General features: G+C 38.3%; 1 protein-coding gene across 5 annotated transcripts in view; it reads right to left on the bottom strand.

Moving 5' to 3' along the window:
• Positions 1-22886, bottom strand: part of GRIA2 (glutamate ionotropic receptor AMPA type subunit 2) — a 351551-nt gene that overhangs the window by 55010 nt on the left and 273655 nt on the right. For 4 of the 5 annotated variants that reach the window (XR_013219998.1, XM_077279404.1, XM_077279402.1 and 1 more), the window contains exons 10-12: positions 18949-19155; positions 16535-16905; positions 7253-7451 (exon numbers count right to left, since the gene is read on the bottom strand). Coding sequence is in view for 3 of the 5 variants with exons in the window: in XM_077279404.1 (XP_077135519.1) it covers positions 7253-7451; positions 16535-16905; positions 18949-19155 (777 nt within the window). In the remaining 2 variants the exon portion in view is untranslated. Of the gene's footprint in view, positions 1-7252; positions 7452-12905; positions 15218-15608; positions 16906-18948; positions 19156-22886 lie in introns of those variants that run through there. The other variant, XR_013219999.1, reaches the window with a different exon arrangement.

Here is a 22886-nt window from a genome sequence, read left to right as displayed (position 1 = left end):
TGGTGAGCTGAAGTTTTTACTGATATTTTCAGCTGCATACAATGAATTGAGACGTTCGGTGACTGAAAAAAAGTTAACTTTTTTTTATGGCATTTACCTGTACAGGTTATATTTTGATAGATTGGACTTTTATAGAAGCCATCAGATACTAGATGTTTATTTTTCTTTCAATTCTTTATTTTTAAACTGAAAAATGGGATGAGCCAAATGTCATTATTTGTTACTTTTTTTTTTTTTTTTTAAAGACAATTTAAACAAACTTTTTAAAATCTTTTACAGTATTTTTCTTTAAGTAGTGATCTAAGATAACTTGCATTATACAGTACATCGCAGTATTGTATTATATAGTTTAAATGATGGTCTCCTATTGACAAACGTACCAATGTAGCAGCATATCTTCACAAGGCCTCTGGTTGTCATTGACCTGCACATAGAAGAGCGGATAAGGTTCGCATAATCGCGAGAGCGGACGGCACATGTGCAGGATTATAACACTGCAACTGTATGTCACAGTCCAGTGTGACGTGCATGGGAGGAGGGTGCAATTATAATGAAGTCAGGAAGCTGAGATTTCTTCCAGGCACCGCACGCCCCTCAGCCTGGAAGAAATCATTAACATCAAACACTAAAACTGCTTTTCTCAACACTTAGAGGCATACAGGTAAGATTGGTTTTACCATTCCATTACTTGTATGCCCATAGTAATAACTCAAATTCATCCAGGGGGTGACAGATTACCTTTAATGTTAATGAAATTAATGTAAAAAGGGCATTACTGCAATGGAGATCCCACATTTTGATGCTTCTACCAAACCCCTGGTAAACTAAACACATCAAAGAGCTGCGTTATATTCAATCAAATTCCTTTCTAAAGCTTTCATATATATCACTTTCATTTTTACTAGTCTCTTGTTAATAATCCTGTTTATATAATTTTCCATTTTCATCAACCTATGTTTAGATGTAATGTTCTCAGAGAGGTATATATACTTGCATTTGCACACTATTCAGCATTTGAAATGTATAGGGATCCACGCTCTCTGTAAGGCATTAGCTAGTGTTCACACAGGCAATGCGGTTTTGTTTCAGACAAGTCCAAGTTTTAGGTTTCATAAGACTCCAAGGAATTCATACCAAAAACAGCTTTTACTGGGCACAAAAGTATCGCAGCAAATAAACTTCATGTAGCAGGCTCACACAAACAGATTAAGGTTATTTCTCTTGGATCAAACTTTATAGACAGAAGAGGTGCAATTCTACCATGTCTCGGTATCTTCTACAGCCTGAGCTCCAGCATCTTCCAGTGCCAAACAGATTGTCTCTTCAGAGAGGAAGAGGACTAGAACTCCAGTGCCACCTATAGGAAGTAGCAATTCTAAAAGTCCCAAACAGAAGTATTCAACTCCATGCACAGTTCACAGTGAACAGACTACAGCTACCACATGGTTCTCTGCAGCTCCAACACATAAACTGTTCAGCTCTCATAGCTGACCCATGCCATCTACATTCAGAGAAAGACCCTGGCTTATCTCTTTCCCAGCTACAGCTCACATTTTGGCTGGTCACTCACTAGTAGCACACTCAGCTTTGCTTCATCCAGCAGACATCTCTAGTGAATACAGGCCCTATTTCTTAGCTAAAGCTAGCCAAGTGCATCTAATCAAGACCTGCAGAGCTAGGATTTAACCCAGTCCTACATGGCGTGGCTACAAATGTTAAACCCAGAATGGATCCAGATTCCAAGCTATAGTAATTTTACTCACTTAAATAGTGCAATTACTTTCAAAGCACATTACAGACATTATCATCATTGTCCCCAATGGGGCTCACAAAATAAATTTGCCATCAGTATGTTTGGAGTGTGGGAAGAAACCGGAGAACCCAGAGGAAACCGTTGCAAACATGGGGAGAACATATAAACTCTTTGCAGACAATAGTGCTGCCCATACAGTACTTTTTCACATTATGAAAGATGTGGGCACAAAAATGGTGCAAAAACATTTATGGTGGATGTGTAATTTTGAAAAAAATTATATAGTTTACTGCAAAGAGATTTAAAGGAATAGAAGCCAAATTTGAATGGCTGTGTTCTCTACTGAATTAAAGCGGTCTGTCAGTAAAAAGACAAAACAAAAGACAGATTTCTGCTACAGAAAACAGACCGATTTGCTGATTAAAAGAGACTGGATTTTTGCACATGGGAAGCCATATGCTCTTAGAAGGTGGTTTAAATGTTATAAAGAGGCAGATGTGCTGAGGCACACTGATAGGGTTGATGCAACCCTTCTATACTATTGGCGGTATGCAGAGTTTCACAATCTGGCAGTTTAGAGAACCCCAAAAAGGTAGTAAGTAAAATGAGAGATATTGCTGTACGAGAAGAAAAGACCTTAAGGTGATGAGACTATTCTGATTTTCATCGAGACTACTCAAGATTCCACAACCTGAAATTATAAAGCCTGATGAACGGAATAATCATATTCTTTTCCAAGCTAATGGTATCTCTTAAAAAGGACACACAGTAGCTATTTGACATTAATGGAATGTGTACAATATTACATAGTATGAGGCAGTAAGTAAAATGGCTCATAGATAAGAAAATGTAAGATCTGAATGGCTATTAGCTCCAGTGTACTCTTAGAGGTTTGGGAAGACCATGGTAAAAGTGTTGCATGGAAAATGTGTGATGTCACCCAGCAAATGATGTTCCAACTCCTATTATGCGCAAACAGCATGTAAATGCTGAGAATAAAATGCAGTGTGATGGAGCATTATATGCTGATACTGCAAATATGATATGGCATATACAGTAAGTTTCTCTGAAATTGGACTCCAAAGTGAAAATTTTGACCCTGTGTTTGGATCAAAAGGAACATACTTAGGTCTGTTTGAATCATCCTTGAAACATAGACATTCTTCCACTAGAAGATGCAACCCAATCACCAAGAGTCCCGACTTAAGATAACTGATTCTTAGGCATGCTGTATATGAAACTGTTTGTTAACTCAGGTTGGGAGACTCGACGATCAGGCTGGGTTTTCTACTCTGAATATGGTCCATGTAAATGGACCGATTGAAAAATGGCCTTATGGTTATGACTGGGGAGAAAAATTGCAGCACTGCAGCTACTAAAATGACATATTATTTCAAGCAACCAAGCAGTATGTGCAAAGACAAAAAAGTATTTGCTTTCAACTTGTTGGTTAAACTTGGATAAGCCTGGTGACTGCAAGGGAAGAAGAGAAATCTCCACTTCCACTCCATACAGACAGTCCAGGATGAGGGGTGGGCAATTAGCCATGTTAGGTAATGTCTAAAAGTGATTCCATAAGTATGGTGCCAGCCTCTCACACAAGTGTTACCAGCCAAAAGGGCAGGCAATACCAGCCTGTGAGGGATTTATAATTATCAAATGGTATGGACAATGCATTTTGTTTTGAGGTGCTGGGCAGTAGGCTCCGATGGTCAGTAAATATCAATTAGAGAGGTCTTGAATACATATAAATACATCAGGAAAAGTCTATATCGATTGAATAGAAATGCACAGTAACTATGCACAACCTACCACATAAATTCAGAGCTAGTGCTTTTATTCATCCTCCACTTTATGACTCATTTTTCCTGTGTACTTGACTTTTCAATGTGACAGAATTATTCAAATGTTCCCTAGCTTGCTGGAAATGTGTAGGCTGACAATAATGTGGGCTAACATTTGGTACAAGCAGAAGCTGATAACTGTGGGGGTGTGAAGTAAATGACAACAGCACATTGTATTACATATCACCTCCTAAGTAATAATTTTCTTAATCAGTTAATCCACATTCATATTTAAAATTATGTTTACAGAAGAAACCTATCAATTTATCATTCTAGGAATATTTTTCTAAAATACTGACAAAAATTATGTTGAAAATTAGTAACTGGTTCTGAAGCCCCAAAATGTTAAATTAAAATAAAATTAAAAAGAAAGAAGATGACTAATACAGAAATATTGCATATAAGAGTCAGAAATAGCATTCTTTATGGACAGTAGATGATAAAAGGCCTTGTACAAAATATATACAGTCAGGTCCAGAAATATTTGGAGAGTGACAGAAGTTTTGACGTTTTAGCTGTTCACTAAAACATATTCAAGAATCAGTTATAATATCAATATGGGCGTAAAATCCATATTCTTAGCTTTAATTGGAGGGTATTCCCATCCTAATCGGAGTGAGGGTTTAGGAATTACAGCTCTTTAATACGTAGCTTTCTCCTTTTAAAGGGAAGGAAAGTAATTGGACAAATCTCTCAAAAGCTTTTTAATGCACTGCATGGGTTATTCCCTCATTAATCCATCATCAATAAAGCAAGTAAAAGTTTGAAGATGATTCCAGGTATGGCATTTGGAAATTGTTGCTATGAACCCATAACATACGGTCAAAGGAGCATTCAATGGAAAAGAAATAGACCATCATATGGCTGAAAAAAAGAATAAATCCATCAGAGATAGCATAAATATTAGCAGTGACCAAAATAACAATTTGGCACATTCTGCAAAAAAAAAGAGCACACTTGTGGGCTTGGGAACTCAAAAATACCCAAACGTCTACAGAAGGCAACAGTGGTGGATGATAGCACAGTCATTTCCATGGTGAATAAAAACCCCTTCACAACATCCATCTAAGTGAGGAACATTCTCCAGAAAGTAGGTGTTTCAGTACCTAGCATACCTAACATTCCAACATAGGGTCAAAAGAGCGCTCAATGGAAAAGAAACAGACAATCATACGGATGAAAAAAATAAATCCATCAGAGATAGCAAAAATGTTAGCAGTGGCCAAAATAACAATTTGGCACATTCTGCAAAAAAAAGAAGAGTGCACTTTTGGGCTTGGAAACTCAAAAATACCTGAACGTCTACAGAAAGCAACAGTGGTGGATGATAGCACATGGTCAATAAAAACACCTTCACAACATCCACCTAAGTGAGGAACACTTTCTAGGAAGTAGGTGATTCAGTATCTAAGTCTGCCATAAAGAGAAAACTTCATGAGAGCAAATACAGAGTGTTCATCACAAGGTGCAAATCATTAATAGGCCTTAAAAATAGAAAGCAAAATTAGACTTTGACAAAAAAAATCTAAAGAAGCCAGCCCAGTTCTGGAAAAGCGTTCTTTGGACTGATGAAACTAAGATCAACCTGTAACAGAAGAATGGGAAGAAGAGGGTATCGAGAAAGTTTGGAACAGCTCATGATCCAATGCACACCACATCCTCTGTAAAACATAGTGGAGGCAGTGTGATAGCATAGGCATGCATGGTTTCCAATGGCACTGGTCACTAAAGTTTATTGATGATGTGTCTGAAGATGGAAGAAGTCGGATGAATTCTGAAGTGTACCAGGCTATAATTTCTACTCAGATTCAACTAAGTGCAGCAAAGTTGATTGAATGGCCCTTCATTCTACAGATGGACAATGACCCAAAACATACTGTGAAAGCAACCCTGGAGTTTTTTAAAACAAGAAAGTGGAATATTCTGCAAATAGCGAGTGATTCACCAGATCTCAACTCCATCGATCATGCATTTCATGTGCTTATAGGGGTATTTCCATCTCCAAGATCCAATATGAAGTAGGTGTAATAATAATATTAGCAAATATCTACAATTAGAAATGTAGTATCGTTTTTCTGATTCTCTGTCTCTTTTCTCATGTGCAGACATTGCAGGACCTTAGGTATCCATGGTTACAACCAATAATATAATTTCAGTTAATTAGCTAGTTGCTAGTGGTCGTAACAATATTTACCTAAGGTCCTGCAATGTCTGCAAATGAGGAAAGAGACAGGGAATCAGAAAGACTCTGATACATTTCTAATTTTAGGTATTTGCTAATATTATTTTTATTAACACACTACTTATTGGGATACGATCTTGGACATGGGAATACCCCTTTAAGACAAAAGTTAAGGCAGAAAGACCCACAAACAAGCAAAAACTGAAGTAAACTGCAGTAGAGACCTGGCACAGAATCACAAAGGAGAAACCCAGCGTTTGATGATGACCATATGGCTTCCAGACTTGAGGCAGTCATTACCTGCAAAGAATTTTCTACAAAGTATTAAAACTGAACATTTTATTTAAGACAAAAATAATTAGTTGAATTACTTTTGAGCCCCTGAAATGAGGAGGCTTTTGAGAAAAAATATTGACAATTCCTAAGCGTTTCACGGGATATTTTTGTTTAATCCCTTTAATTAAACCTAAAACTTTACACTTCAATAGCATCTCAGTTGTTTTATTTTAAATAAAAAATAGTGGCCAGCAGAGTCCAAATCACAAAGACTCAATCACTCCATCCAAATATTTCTGGACCTAACTGTATATACGTATATGGTATAATGCCCACCCAAGCTATATCACAGCTGGGCGCTAGTAACATATATAAAGCAAAGGTGGAAAACAGTAAACTATATGTGGCACAGGTATATAGCAGTACAATACATTTACGAGAAATACAAAACACTCCAGTGACATCAGTAAACTAATATTATGTAGCAGTACAATACATGTAAGAAAGACAGAAACAAGTACAATACATGTAGTACTGGTAGACAGCACCTCAGTTTATGTGGTACGAATGGAAAGAAATATAGTACATGCATCATAGGTAGAAATAAGTTCAGTACATGCAGAACAAGTGAAGGACAGTAAAACACGTGTAGTACAGGTAAAGAGAAGTCCAGTACATGTGGTACTGGTGGTACAGGCATAGTACATGTATAACAAAAAGGCTGCAGTACAGCTGTAAAGCAATGCAGTACATATAGTACTGGCAGAAAGCAATGCTATACATGTAGTACTTGTTTATATCAGCAACATGCATGTGCTACAAAATTGCTACAAAACAGTTGTAAAGCAATTCTCTATATATAGTACAGGTAGAGAGCAGTGAAATACATGTACTGTAAGTCGGTAGCAGTACAATACATGTAGTACAGGTAGAGAGCAGTATGATACACATAGTGTAGGTATTTAGCAGTACAGTACATGTAGCACAAAAACATTGCAGTATAGTTGTAGAGCAATACACTACATAAAGTGCAGGTAGGTAGAAGTTCAGCACAAGTAGTACGGGAAGAAAGAAGTACAATACATCTAGTGCAGGTAGGTAGCAGTACAGTACATATAGTACGAGTAGAAAACAGTGCGGTACATGTTGTACATTTTATTCCATTTCAAATATTATAAAGAAAAAAAATAGTCTTACCCTAAAGAACTCCTTAGTTGACCCTGAATCCAATGTCCCATATGCTATTTCAGTTTGTTTAGAAAGATCTTCTGCACTCTCTATAGGTGACACCATCCGTTCCACAGTAAGGAAGGCAGCTAAGTTAGCCGTGTAAGATGAAATGATAATCAAGGTAAAGAACCACCACACACCTCCAACAATGCGACCAGATAGGGATCTAATAACAAGTATGAAATGAATTTTAAAATGAAATGAATTCTGATACAATACAGTTTGACATTTTACATAGAGCAAGGCATGCTTTAAACTTGTTGCACTCGGGTTACTATATTGTCGAATTGTCTATGAACAGTTTCATACAACATGTTCTACAATGAAAAGTTTCAAATGCGCAGGATACTACAAAGGATAATCACACTGAATATTAGTGAATGCTTTATGGGACACGCCAGGAAAATCTAAAAGGTTGTGTTATGCCAAGTCCAGGGTCAGAAAGACAGAGGTCATGTTCCACCCTCCAGATCCTGCACCTGGTATAACACAGAGTTTTCTTGGAGTATTCCATTGGGCTTTCGCTGGAGAATGCTTTGATGTTGTGTCAGTTAGATATCATTTAATTAGGAGTCAGATCTGGGTTATAACTTTGTTTAAAAATGTATAAAAAAGAATGTCTAATGGCATTTGATTCAGAGATTCAAGAATGATAAAATCCTATCTGTCCGCAGCCACCACTTGGAAAAGCTTATAGGCTCCCTGCATACTGTTTGGTACAGTTACATGTATAAGCAGTATGCAGTAAGCTCCTAAGGACCAGCAGGACTTCTAGAAGAAATATGTTTTATGTGTGGCTAACATCATATACTAGGCCAGTGTTCCCAACTCCGGTCCTCAAGAGCCACCAACAGGTCAGGTTTTCAGTATTTCCCTAGTATTGCACAGGTGATAATTGCATCACCTGCACAGGCAATAATTCCATCACCTGTGCAATACTAAGGAAATCCTAAAAACATGACCTGTTGTTGGCTCTTGAGGACCGGAGTTGGGGAACACTGTACTAGGCTTTACTTACAGAATTTGTGTCTTGCATTAAGTGGTTAAAATCCAAAATTCTGATATAGCTGAAATAATAAATTCCCCAAAAAAGTGTCAATCAACGTTACAATTGATACAGGTGATTTATTATATTACATACAGTAACTACTGGCCCACAATAGCAGCAGACATCTATTTTAGCAGGAACCTGTTTGATAGATTCCTAAAACATAAAATGCTCAAAGAGGTAGGAGATGTTCTACATTGAGGAAGAGAACAACACAATTTCCTGCATGTGACTCTCCACTAAAAGCCAGAGTTGTTCTCTTCCGAGCATTTCTCTGTCTGGCAGGCCCAGTCTGTTGATGCAATATTAATATACAGTGGGTACGGAAAGTATTCAGACCCCTTTAAATTTTTATCTCTTTGTTTCATTGCAGCCATTTGGTAAATTCAAAAAAGTTTTTTTTTTTCTCATTAATGCACACTCTGCACCCCATCTTGACTGAAAAAACTGAAATGTAGAAATGTTTGCAAATTTAATAAAAAGAAAAACTGAAATATCACATGGTCAGAAGTATTCAGACCCTTTGCTCAGACACTCATATTTAAGTCACATGCTGTCATTTTCCTTGCGATCCTCTTTGAGATGGTTCTACTCCTTCATTGGAGTCCAGCTGTGTTAATTAAACTGATAGGACTTGATTTGGAAAGGCACACACCTATATATAGGCACATACCTATATTAGACCTCACAGCTCACAATGCATGTCAGACAAAATGAGAATAATGAGGTCACAGGAATTGGCCCAGGAGCTCAGAGACAGAATTGTGGCAAGGCACAGATCTGGCCAAGGTTACAACAGAATTTCTGCAGTACTCAAGGTTCGTAAGAGCACAGTGGCCTCCATAATCCTTAAATAGAAGAAGTTTGGGACCACCAGAAGTCTTCCTAGACCTGGCCATCCAGACAAACTGAACAATCATGGGAGAAGAGCCTTGATGAGAGAGGTAAAGAAGAACCCCAAGATCAAGTAGGAAGATGGTAGAAAGTTCCACAAAGTCAACTATCACTGCAGCCCCCCACCAGTCAGGCCATTATGGCAGAGTGGCCCGACGACAGCCTCTCTTCAGTGCAAGACATATGAAAACCCGCATAGTTTGCTAAAAAACACATGAAGGACTCCCAGACTATGAGAAATAAGATTTTCTGGTCTGATGAGACGAAGATAGACCTTTTTGGTGATAATTCTAAGCGGTATTTGTGGAGAAAACCAGGCACTGCTCATCACCTGCCCAATACAATCCCAACAGTGAAACATGGTGGTGGCAGCATCATGCTATGGGGGTGTTTTTTAGCTGCAGGGACAGGATGACTGGTTGTCATTGAAGGAAACATGAATGCGGATAGTACAGAGATATCCTGGATGAAAATCTCTTCCAGAGAGATCTGTACCTCAGACTTGGCCGAAGGTTCACCTTCCAACAAGACAATGACCCTAAGCACACAGCTAAAATAACAAAGGAGTGGTTTCAAAACAACTCTGTCACCATTCTTGAGTGGCCCAGTCAGAGCCCTGACCTAATCCCAATTGAGCATCTTTGGAGAAACCTGAAAATGGCTGTCCACCAACGTTCACCATCCAACCTGACGGAAATGGAAAGGATCTGCAAGGAAGAATGGCAGAGGATCCCCAAATCCAGGTGTGAAAAACTTGTTGCATCATTCCCAAGAAGACTCATGGCTGTACTAGCTCCAAAGGGTGCTTCTACTCAATACTGAGCAAAGGGTCTGAATACTTATGACCATGTGATATTTCAGTTTTTCTTTAATAAATTTTAAAAAATTACTACATTTGTTTTGTTCAGTTAACATGGGGTGCAGAGTGTACATTAATGAGAAAAAAAATAACTTTTTTGAATTTACCAAATGGCTTCAATGAAACAAAGAGTGAAAAATTTAAAGGGTGTGAATACTTTCTGTACCCACTGTATATAAAGTGACACAGGGCACTAAATAAATGAGATACAGAGAGGTTTATAAAGCACCCTTCCAGCATTTTCATTTTATTGCACCACTGGAGTGGTGCTTTAAGTCTAAGTCCCCTGCCCATGCCTTATACTCACCTTCCGGCATCTTCTTCTGTTATCACCGTTACTGCCGTCAGTCTCCGGCAGTTTGTGACCTGCTGCTGCTCCAGTGTTTGCTGGAGCAAGCCAAAGATCACAACTCCATAAAAGCATATGAGAGTCTCATTCTGCATCTCATAGGCTTGCATTGAGAGCTCTTGACATAACTTCTGACTTCCGACCAGTCAAAAGCTGCGCTCACAAGATGGCGCCGCGAAACGAAGGGGCACCGTAAACAAGGTGAAGATGCCAGAGGGTGAATATAAGACAGGGGACTTAGATTCAAATCACTATTCCAGTGCTGATAAAAAAACTAAAATACTGGAGTGGTGCCTTAACAGAAATTCACATAAACTATTCTATGGAAATGTAAGCTCTGCTATGCTGTAGATTTTTCCACCTAAACCTCCCAAAATCTGGGGTTTTAGAAATTGAACTGCAATCGGTGGTAAGAAATTGTCTTAATATTTTTCTGGGAAGCACAGAGGATAAAATCCTGTTGTTGACTGGAAACCATCAACAAGCAGACTCATATTATGTTTATTTACTTGATGTGTCACAGCTTAGAATGGTCTGGCAGGAAGTTTGTATGATCAGGTACTTTATCACGTTATCACGTTTATTTTATGGTGCCCCACATAATAACAATATGGGCCTAGTATGAAGATAATTGTTTAATTATGGAATTTATAAAAATAAATATTATAATCCTTCTTTATCGGATGTTGTGTAATAAACAGGCTCTCATTTGTGATGGCAGAAATTACTGTTATCTTCAAAAAAATGCAAGTAACCTATTGTACTTGATGGGTGCAGAAATGGTGCATAAAGTCTGCAGCATCAAAAACTCGCCAAAAGCTTCTAGTGGGAATGTAGCCTTAGTGTGCAGAATTATTAGACAACTAAATGGAAAGCATAACATTTTTCATCTCAATTGTTTATGTTCTTCTGTTAAACAGTTCAAAATGTACAAAAATACATTTCTGACATCAAATGACCAATATAGCCACTCGTCTTTTCAATAACCATCATAAGTTTTGATCCATGGAGTTTGTCAATTTCTTAATTTGTTGAAGATCAACTTTTTAGATAGCACCAACCACAGTCTGTCAGATACTGGTCAGAGAGGTGTACTGGTTCCCACCACTGTAAGTCTCCCAATTAAGAAGGTCCACAAGGTTAGGTCAGGTTACGAAGGGGCAACATCATTATTCTTTTATTTTTAAGATCTTCTGACTAGCCATGAAATGGAGCATTGTCCTGCATAAAAATCATGGTTTTCTTCAAAAGATGCACACTTTTTCCTATACTACTGCTTGATGAAAGTGTCTTCTAAAAACTGGCAGTAGGTTTCAGAGTTAATTTTGAGTCCACCTTCAACATGAAAAGGTCCAACTAGCTAATCATTAATTTTCCCAGCCAATAGCAGTTCCCCATGCCACGGGCACATCCACGAGCCAATCTTTTCAGTCTATAAAACCTTAGAAAAATCTGACTACAGATATTTTTTGGACCAGACACATTTCGAGTGTGTATATCTTGTTCGGTGGTGGATGGGTCTCAGCCTCCCTCACCTTGGCCATGTCTCTGAGCACTGAACACCTTGTAATTCTGGGCCCTCCAGGCAGGTTGCAGTTCTTGAATATGATAACACTGAAGGATAATGGGGTCCTGGTTGCTTCACGTTTGCTTATTCTCAAATCTTTGGCAGTTAATGTGCCTCTTTTTTTCTCAACAGATAATTTTCAACCCTGTTGACTACTTGCAACACAACTTTTGATGGTTCCGTGATCACACCCCAATAGCTTAGCAATTTGATGAGTGCTGCATCGCTCCCATGAGATGTGTAACAAATTTTGAATTTTAAGAGTCAGATAAATCTTTTTTGGCCCATTTTGAGGAAAACAAGCTGCCTAATAATTCTGCACACCTTGATAAAGAGTCTTTAAATCTTTAGGCCACAGCCTCCCGCAATCTTTAGCCCATAAATACACATCACCTAATTTGCTTAACTCCATACTTTTTTAATTTGTTTTTTGCTCCCCTTCTTCCCAGAGCCGTAACATTTTTATTTTTTTGTCAATATGGCCAAGTTGTACTTTTGAACGACACCATTGGTTTTAACATGTGGTGAAATTGCAAAAAAAAGTGCAATTCCACGTTTTTTTTTTTCTTTTACCATGTTCACTAAATGCTAAAACTGATCTGCCATTATGATTATCCAGGTCATTATGAGATCACAGACACCAAACGTGTAGCTTTTTTTTTTAAGTGGTGCAAAAAAATTCCATAATTTGCTTTAAAAAAAAAAAGGTGCCATTTTCCTGAGACCTGTAGCATCTCCAATTTTTGTGATCTGGGGCTGGTTGAAGGCTTATTTTTTGCATGCCGAGCTGATGTTTTTAATGATACCAATTTGGTGTAGATACGATCTGCATCTCATTATTTGATTTGATTGCAATGTTGTGGTGACCAAAAAAATCGTCATTCTGGCGTTTTGAATTTTTTACTCGTTACGCTGTTTAGCGATAGGGTTAATTATTTTTTTATAATGATAGATTGGGTGATTCTGAACTCAGCGATACCACATATGTGTATATTTGATTATCCTTTTTGTTTTATTATGAATGGGGCGAAAGGGGGATGATTTGAACTTTTATATTTTGTTATTTTTTTAATATTTTTAAAAACATTTTTTTAACTTTCTGAACGCATCAATAGTCTCCATTGGAGACTAGAAGTTGCAATACTTCAGTCAACTCTGGCAATGATCAGATCGACTGCGTGTAGCAGAAATGCTCACTTACTATGAGCACCGACCACGGGATGGCGCTCATAGAAATCTGGCAATGACAACCACAGAGGTCTGCTGCAGACCTCTTCTTGTCATGCCAACCGATCAGTGACCCGTGATCATGTGATGGGGTCCCTGATGGGCGAAATTAGTGACACAATTCTGGTAAGCGCGAGTTAAATGCCGCTGTCAGAGATTGACACCGGCATTTAATTAGTTACCAGCCGCCGGTGGATCATGAGTCCACCGGTGGCTGTTTTGGGCACATGTCAGTTGTATAGAACAACTGTCATGTGCCCAGGAAGGTGTGGGCACAGCGACGGAGCCCACACCAAACAGGGGGAGTTCGACGTGGGTGGAATATTACTCCCAACGTCGGAGAGGGGTTATTCAAATAAGAATTCAAGTTTAAACAACTTGGCATCGCAAAATATACATAAAATGATATGATCGAAACACTCACTTGCCTAATAGTTGTGTGCACAGGGAACAGACCATCAATTACATTTGTTGCCTATGAAAAACATTTGAACCTTTCCATCCCTCATTTGGATACGCAGTTTCAAAAATGTGTCAAAAACATTCAAAAACAAGCTATATGCCAGAGAGAACACCAATATGAAATCTGAAGGTTCCATGCTTTGCACTTATACATTATAAAAGTTAATGATTGTTAGTAAAATGTGCAGACAACAATATATGTAGTGAAAAATATCACTAAGCCTATTTTTATTTTAGAAAGGACCTGTCATAAAGCGGGGCTAGAGCTATTCTTTTAGCCCCGAGGTGTTTAACTATGTACAATCATTCAATAATTAAAGCAGTCCATCATTTTACACTATCGTTTTTCATGTCCTGTGCAAATCTGTCCACTATATCTTACATGGTTTAATACATGGGAAATAAAATCTCATGGCAATATATTTAGTTGCCTACAACCAAACCAGCTCCGATGGTTTTTGATTTTTCATTAATAAGTAAAGCAGTAATGTCATCTTTAACAAATTGCCTTTTCTCTCTTTGTACAGTATATTTTAGCACTGATGTGATTTTACGAGTCTTAGTAGTCATAGTTTTAGGGAACAATAATTCTAAGATGTAACCAATATTTTTGTGAAGTATCTGTAACTGCCCGTGCTTATTTGTTTTCCATTCTTGGTTGCAACCAATGCTTTGCAATGGTTGCTATTAGACCAGATGGATGTGATAAAAGTGTCAAAGAAGACTGATAGCTGCTGGTAACTATATTCTCAAGGTACCATCATTTTCTTTATCGTCTAAATCTTGGGGAAGTGTAGCTTTTATTTAGCTTTTGATACTTCTAGATACTTGTCAGAAGAGCACATTGCTGGCCTCTTTCAGCACACACTACATTTGATATCCGGAGAGAGTGGGCCATATTGCTCTAGTGAGATTCCAAACTTTTACAAAATCCTTAACTTCATTAGGAGCTGAGCTGAAGCACCTGAGTGCGGCCACTACACAAAGGGAAAGGAGTTGTGTTATTCTGGCTCCATACAATATTTATATCCAGTCACTGCTAGGGCTGAAAACAGCTGGCAGCATAGGATGTCATACGCCTGCCATTTTTATATCGGTGAAACCGGGTGTATATGTCCAAATCTGCGTTGCTGATAAAGATGGATGGCAGACGATATTCTTCAAGGCTTTATTTAAAAAAAGGTTAATAGTCAACGTGTTTTGAGGTCATGCAGTACCTCTTCCTCAGGACAAAACCTTACAAAACTTTTATAAGATTTTGTCCTGATGAAGAGGTCCTGCATGACCTCAAAACACGTTGACTATTAAGCTGTTTTGAAATAAAGCCTAGAAGAATATCGTCTGCCATCCATCTTTATCAGCAGCGCAGATTTGGACACATACACCTGGTTTCATCATTATCCTCGGTCTTTGGACCTGTGTGCTGCAGCCACTGATCCCTGCTTTTTACATGTTGCTTACTTGCAACAAAACAAAGTGAGCATACCTCTCCCTGGTGCACCCCTTATTTTTAGCCAGTTAAGATCCTATTTGCTCTTTATTTTCCTCTCCAGATTTTCTACTTCTAATTTTATATTGGTGGCATTTGCTAAGTATAGTTCATCAAAATCTAAGTAGTGGACGACCCTTTTAAGTTCTGAGCTCTCTAAAGTATGAACATTTGGTAAAGGATAGAGCTCCACCAATGTTACTGATATATCCAAATATCCTGGGGCACCAGAAGGTAATCCTTAAAAAATATGATCTTTATTCCATAATATTAAAAAAATCACAGCACTGAGACAATAAGGCAATGTTTCGGTCATATCTGGTCTTTATCAAGCCTAAATACACAACGTTTTGGCTAAATATTGCCAAAACAATGCCTTGTACTCTCATTGTGATATTTATAAATGGAATAAAGATCACATTTTTAACATTTTTTTAAGGATTACCCTCTGATACCTCAGGATCTTTGGATACTGCTATGGGTTTAGTGGGTGACCCTATTGAGCAATCACAAAATCTATCAATGGTGCATGGGATCAGGACATTGGACTAAGTAATGTTCCCAACATAGCTATATGACAAGGCAGAATTCCTAAATAATTTATTGGTATCATGCTCGGATCAGTTTATAAAAGATAGTCTATATTGTCCTCTACAAGTCAATTCTGTAAGGAGCACAAGCTGTAGATGACTATAAAAACCCGGTGTTCATATGTTTTCAGTATGATCATTGTTGGTCATTGTAACAGTTTCTATATTTTTGAGCATATTTCTTAAAATTATGTTCAAAGTTCATGGTATGTAGAGGCTTGTTAGAGGCTATTGTAATATTTAAAATTATATAAAGGACTTATATCTAATTTAAGAAATATCTACTGACAATTATTCAATGTTAAAGAAAATGCATTTTCTGAAACAGAATTCACTAATGTGAACATGAAACATATGTTTATACTCTCTTAGGCAGTCAATTGTCCATTTGACATAAATCCAGATCAGTCAGGTGTATCAATCCTGTAAGTAACAGACCATTACCCTTTTCCCATCACAGTTCATTGTGGCCACAAGGACCAAAAAACTGTGAAATGGGAATGCAGCAAAAACACGGTACCCCTCCAAGAAGGCATGAAAGTATTGAAACCTTGTGCATTTCTGTAGTCTATACATGGTGTATATAACCTCACTTAAACAATGTTTTTACTGTCTAAACTAATTTTTACATATGAAAAAACTGCATTATGACCCTAAACTGAACCTCCATTATGAAAATGCCCTCTCCATTACTGTGAATATATTCACCATGACATCCACGTCAGACCAAAAATGCACAAAGTAGAAAGAGATGAGCAACCAACCTTGGCGAAATATCGCATCCTTGCTGCATAAAGGCACCAAGGGAAAACCATAGACTATTAAATATCCCAAACTCATTAGATGATTCGTTACTTTGCGTTTCTCTTCCATCTTCAAATTCCTCAGTATGCCATTCATATGGGCTAAATCTGCTCACCAGGAATAAAACTACACTGACCCCAATATAAGCAAACACTATGCACATCCAGATCTCATAGGCTAAAGGATCAAGAAAAGAAAACACTCCTGGTTTTGACTTCTGAGGCTTCTTGATCATAATTGATATTCCCAAACTCATAAATGGTTTCGAGAAGTCAATCACTTCTTCTCTCACCAGTGTTATAGTTAATGGAGCAATTGCAATATCAGCTTTCTGAAAAACAAAAAGAGAAAGATTAGCTTATTAGTAATTAATGAATGAGAGATAATTTAAGAGTAATGCATCTAAAAATTTGTCCACAGTGATGCCCAATGGCCGCACAATTTGTTTTCAAAATTGATGTAAAACAGTCTAACAAGTGTGAAGCAAGATGCAGAGTGTGCTATCATATTTGTTTAACTTTTTTCTCTTCAGGCCTTGAAAACCTTTTGGTCCAAGTGTACATGTCTTTACTTTATGCAAAATTCCCCCTACAATCTGCTTCAAATTTCACAAAACAGTCATGTCAAAAAAGCTGAAAAAATTTTCTTCAAGAAAATGCAAACTTTACAAAACAGGAGAGTTTCTTGGAAGTGTTTTCTGCTTGAAAAACTAATTATTTTTGAACAATTTAAAAAACAGTGTCTGAACATAGCCTAGAACCTTTGTCAGCCAAATGTATACAGTTGGCATCCATTCAAACAAGTACAGGGTGGGCCATTTATATGGATACACCTGGATGGGCCATTTATAAAGTTGCATAAAAAAAAGGCCGACTTCAAAATAGCCGCCATGGTCACCACTCATCTTGAAAAGTTTTACCCCTCCCATATACTAATATGCCACAAACAGGAAGTTGAAATAACCAACCATTCCCATTTTATTTAGGTGTATCCATATACAGTGCCTTGCAAAAGTATTCGGCTCCCTGAAACATTTCAATCTTTTCCCACATATCATGCTTCAAACATAAAGATACCAAATGTAAATTTTTGGTGAAGAATCAACAACAAGTGGAACACAATTGTGAAGTTGAATGAAATTTATTGGTTATTTTACATTTTTGTTGAAATTCAAAAACTGAAAAGTGGGGCGTGCAATATTTTCGGCCCCTTTACTTTTAATGCAGCAAACTCACTCCAGAAGTTCATTGTGGATCTCAGAATGATCCAATGTAGTCCTAAATGCCTAATGATTATAAATATAATCCACCTGTGTGTAATCAAGTCTCCGTATAAATGCACCTGCTCTGTGATAGTCTCAGGGTTCTGTTTGAAGCACAGAGAGCATCATGAAGACCAAGGAACACAACAGGCAGGTCCGTGATAATGTTGTGGAGAAGTTTAAAGCCAGAATTGGATACAAAATGATTTCCAAAACTTTAAACATCCCAAGGAGCACTGTGCAAGCGATCATATTGAAATGAAAGGAGTATCATACCACTGCAAATCTACCAAGACCTGGCCGTCCCTCTAAACTTTCATCTCAAACAAGAAGGAGACTGATCAGAGATGCAGCCAAGAGGCCCATGATCACTATGAATGAACTGCAGAGATCTACAGCTGAGGTGGGACAATCAGTTGTACACTGCACAAATCTGGCCTTTATGGAAGAGTGGCAAGAAGAAAGCCATTTCTCAAAGATATCCATAAAAAGTGTTGTTTAAAGTTTGCAACAAGCCACCTGAGAGACACACCAAACATGTGGAAGAAAATGCTCTGGTCAGATGAAACCCAAGTCGAACTTTTTGGCAACAATGCCAAACGATATGTTTGGCGTAAAGGCAACACAGCTCATCACCCTGAACACACCATCCCCACTGTCAAACATGGTGGTGGCAACATCATGGTTTGGGCCTGATTTTCTTCAGCAGGGACAGGGAAGATGGTTAAAATTGATGGGAAGATAGATGGAGCCAAATACAGGACCAAGAATGGAGCAACAGTTCTGGCGAGAAGCATGGAGAAGATCACCAATGATATGATGTGTCTAATACCTAAAGTGGCATGCACCTCTTAATAAATTAAGCACAGCTTACTCCTATACACCCATTATTACTTGGGCCCAACATATAGTATAATATTCAACTACAGCACAGAAGTTAGAGGACTTTTCCTGGGTAGAGAGTGCATCACCCCACATAATACTGTACATATGACAATGTCCCTATGTCTATGTATTGCAATATGTTTGTTTTTAGTTTTGAATACTACATTTGAACTATGAACTACAGTATTACATAAATATATATTAAATACAGAGTGTAATAGTACTTACCCCATAAACTAATTCACCGACCATTCCATTCCAAATTTTTGTTTCAGCATCTCTTGCGCCGTATTTTCCATCTCCAACTATTGTCAGTTTGTACTTAAATCCACAGTGTCTGGCAATTTCAGTTGCCAAATCAACACAATATCCTTCATATCGATCATTTCCCTCAAACTGATCTGCATTTTTCTTAAACATTACATATGGGGCTTCCTGAAAAATCAAATCCATTATCTAACAACTTAACCATAACATATTAAATCAATTATTTAAAAAAGCTTGGCTTTTATAGAAATATAGATTGAGTGGCTGTACATCCCATAATTAGTATAATTTGGAAGTTAGCATCAGCTTCGTAAAAGGTGTAATTTGCAAAAAAAATTCTATGACTTAGCTTACTTGTGCTTGAGTCATGAGTTCTAAAATCTAAAAACAATTATCTATACTGTCATGAATACCAAGGCATTGAGATACTTATGACGAAAACCAACTGAATTCAATCATCTTTTCCACTTCATAGTAATAAGAAAGTTTCTTTAATTTTAGAGTTGTTTGTATGATAAGTGTTTTGTCTAGTTTTGCACCATTATTCTGAATGAAATATATAGGTCTGAATAAGTTACGGTTATAAGGTCAAGCATAGCCAATAAAGTATTACAGATTGCTCATCATTTAGAAGTTGAATATATTTTTGTTAATAAAAAACCTTAGATTTTTCTTTAAGGCATCCAATACACAATTTATAGCACACTATTAAAGTACAAGTAGTCTTGTCTTTTCAATTTTAAGGACAGAATACATGAAGGTCTCCCTAAATGTCAATGCTCATAATATTAAATTAAAATTAAATAAAATTACAGAATCATTTTTGGGCTCTGTTTTGTTTATAAAATTTCATGGGAACTGGTCTCAGACCTTCTCACAATAAAACCTACAGATAACCATACAAATAGATTTATAGCTAGAACTTTATGTAATCTTAAAACCTTAGATGCTAAATTTGTATATACAGGGTGGGCAATGTATATGGATACGCCTAAATAAAATAGAAATGGTTAATGATATCAACTTCCTGCTTGTGGCACATTAGTATATGGGAGGGAGAAAAGTTTTCAAGATGGGTGGTGACCATAGCGGCCATTTTGAAGTCAGTCATTTTGGATCCAACTTTATTTTTTCCAATAGGAAGAGGGTCATGTGACACATCAAACTTATTGAGAATTTCACAAGAAAAACAATGGTGTGCTTGGTTTTAACATAACTTTATCCTTTCATTAGTTATTTACAAGTTTTTTTTGTGTACAGCGATTGACATGTCCCAGAGGTTAACACGTGAGGAACAGATAGAAATTGTGTTGATGTCTGGTGAACGCAGTACTCGGGTCATTGCAGCAGATTTCAATGCAAGACACCCTACGCAAGAAAACTGTCACCATTCCCATGTTATTTAGGTGTATCCATATAAATGGCCCACCCAAAAAAGTTTGCCTCATCACTGAAAATAATGTTCTGTGTAAACTGAGGGTCCTGTTCCAATTTTTGGTTTTGCCCATTCTGCAAATTCAGCACGCCGATCTGGGTCATCCTTGTTGAGATGCTGCAGCAGCTGGATTTTGTAAGGGTGCCATATCTGAGTAGCTAATATCCGCTGAAGGGATGTTTGACTCATGCCAGATCGGCGCGCTGAATTTGCAGAATGGGCAAAACAAAAATTGGAACAGGACCCTCAGTTTAAACAGAACATTATGTTCAGTGATGAGGCAAACTTTTTTGGGAGGGCCATTTATATGGATACACCTAAATAACATGGGAATGGTGACAGTTTTCTTGCATAGGGTGTCTTGCATTGAAATCTGCTGCAATGACCTGGGTACTTGTGCTCACCAGACATTAACACAATTTCTATCCACTCCTCACATGTTAACCTCTGCGACATGTCAATGGCTGTAAACAAAGAGAAACTTGTAAAAACTCATGAAAGAATAAAGTTACGTTAAAACCAAACGTATTATGAAATTCTCAGTAAGTTTGATGTGCCACATGACCCTCTTCCCATTGGAAAAAATAAAGTTGGATCCAAAATGGCCAACTTCAAAATGGCCGTCATGGTCAACACTCATCTTGAAAAGTTTTCCCCCTCCCATATACTAATGTGCCACAAACAGGAAGTTGATATCACCAACCATTCACATTTTATTTAGGTGTATCCATATACATGGCCCACCCTGTATACAAATGCACATGCATCTAAAAATAACTACCTTAGCATACAACACATAAAATGGTCAAATTTACCATAGACAATCTCCTTGGGTCTACACTCTAACATATACCGTAGATAGAAAACTAACAAAAAAAAGCCACCTATATCACCACACAGATGGAATAAAGGTTACCATGACTCACAAGGCACCAGCTGGACAACTTGTCAAAGTAGGTTATCTCACCTAAGAGGATTAAGATAAATTAACATTTCACAAGACGCTGACTGATGTCAAGTATCGTGTCAAAATGGCACCTTTAAGTGTGGTTTCATATCTCATTGCTATGTTATCTGGATCAAGAAAACCCATGCTAGAACTGTATATGACCAGTATTAATAAGTATGAACTTATACACGGTAACTTTATAAGCAACTATATTACAAGTTATAATAGTATACAAAAAATACAAATATAAATGTGAGCCTGAAACACTTATGATCAGTGTTGGCAAGTCACTTCCATATTGAAAAGCCCCATGATTAGTGTTGAGCGATACCGTCCGATACCTGAAAGTATCGGTATCGGAAAGTATCGGCCGATACCGGCAAAGTATCGGATCCAATCCGATACCGATACCCGATACCAATACAAGTCAATGGGACTCAAGTATCGGACGGTATTCCTGATGGTTCCCAGGGTCTGAAGGAGAGGAAACTCTCCTTCAGGCCCTGGGAACCATATTAATGTGTAAAAGAAAGAATTAAAATAAAAAAATATTGCTATACTCACCTCTCCGAGGGAACCGGCAGCGTTGTTTGCTTAAAATTCGCGCTTTTCTTTCCTTACGTGAAGTCCCGGCTTTGTGATTGGTTGCGTCGCAGTCACATGGGCGACGCAACCAATCACAGCAAGCCGTGACGTAATTTCAGGTCCTTAAGGATTTTAAAATTACGTCCCGGCTTTGTGATTGGTTGCGTCGCAGTCACATGGGCGACGTAACCAATCACAGCAAGCCGTGACGTAATTTCAGGCCCTTAAGGATTTTAAAATTACGTCCCGGCTTTGTGATTGGTTGCGTCGCAGTCACATGGGCGACGCAACCAATCACAAGCCGTGACGTCACGGGAGGCTGGACACGCGCGCATTTTAAAATGAGCGCTTTTCCAGCCTCCCGTGACGTCCCGGCTTGTGATTGGTTGCATCGCGGTCAACCAATCACAAGCCGGGAGGCTGGACACGCGCGCATTTTAAAATGAGCGCTTGTCCAGCCTCCCGTGACGTCCCGGCTTGTGATTGGTTGCATCGCGGTCAACCAATCACAAGCCGGGAGGCTGGACACGCGCGCATTTTAAAATGAGCGCTTGTCCAGCCTCCCGTGACGTCCCGGCTTGTGATTGGTTGCATCGCGGTCAACCAATCACAAGCCGGGAGGCTGGACACGCGTGCATTTTAAAATGAGCGCTTGTCCAGCCTCCCGTGACGTCCCGGCTTGTGATTGGTTGCATCGCGGTCAACCAATCACAAGCCGGGAGGCTGGACAAGCGCTCATTTTAAAATGCGCGCGTGTCCAGCCTCCCGGCTTGTGATTGGTTGACCGCGATGCAACCAATCACAAGCCGGGACGTCACGGGAGGCTGGACAAGCGCTCATTTTAAAATGCGCGCGTGTCCAGCCTCCCGGCTTGTGATTGGTTGACCGCGATGCAACCAATCACAAGCCGGGACGTCACGGGAGGCTGGA

Source organism: Ranitomeya variabilis, chromosome 1, assembly GCF_051348905.1.
Source record: "Ranitomeya variabilis isolate aRanVar5 chromosome 1, aRanVar5.hap1, whole genome shotgun sequence".
Lineage (NCBI taxonomy): Eukaryota > Metazoa > Chordata > Amphibia > Anura > Dendrobatidae > Ranitomeya > Ranitomeya variabilis.
The sequence above is the reverse complement of the archived record's forward strand: the minus strand, read 5'-3'. Positions and strand labels throughout refer to the sequence as shown.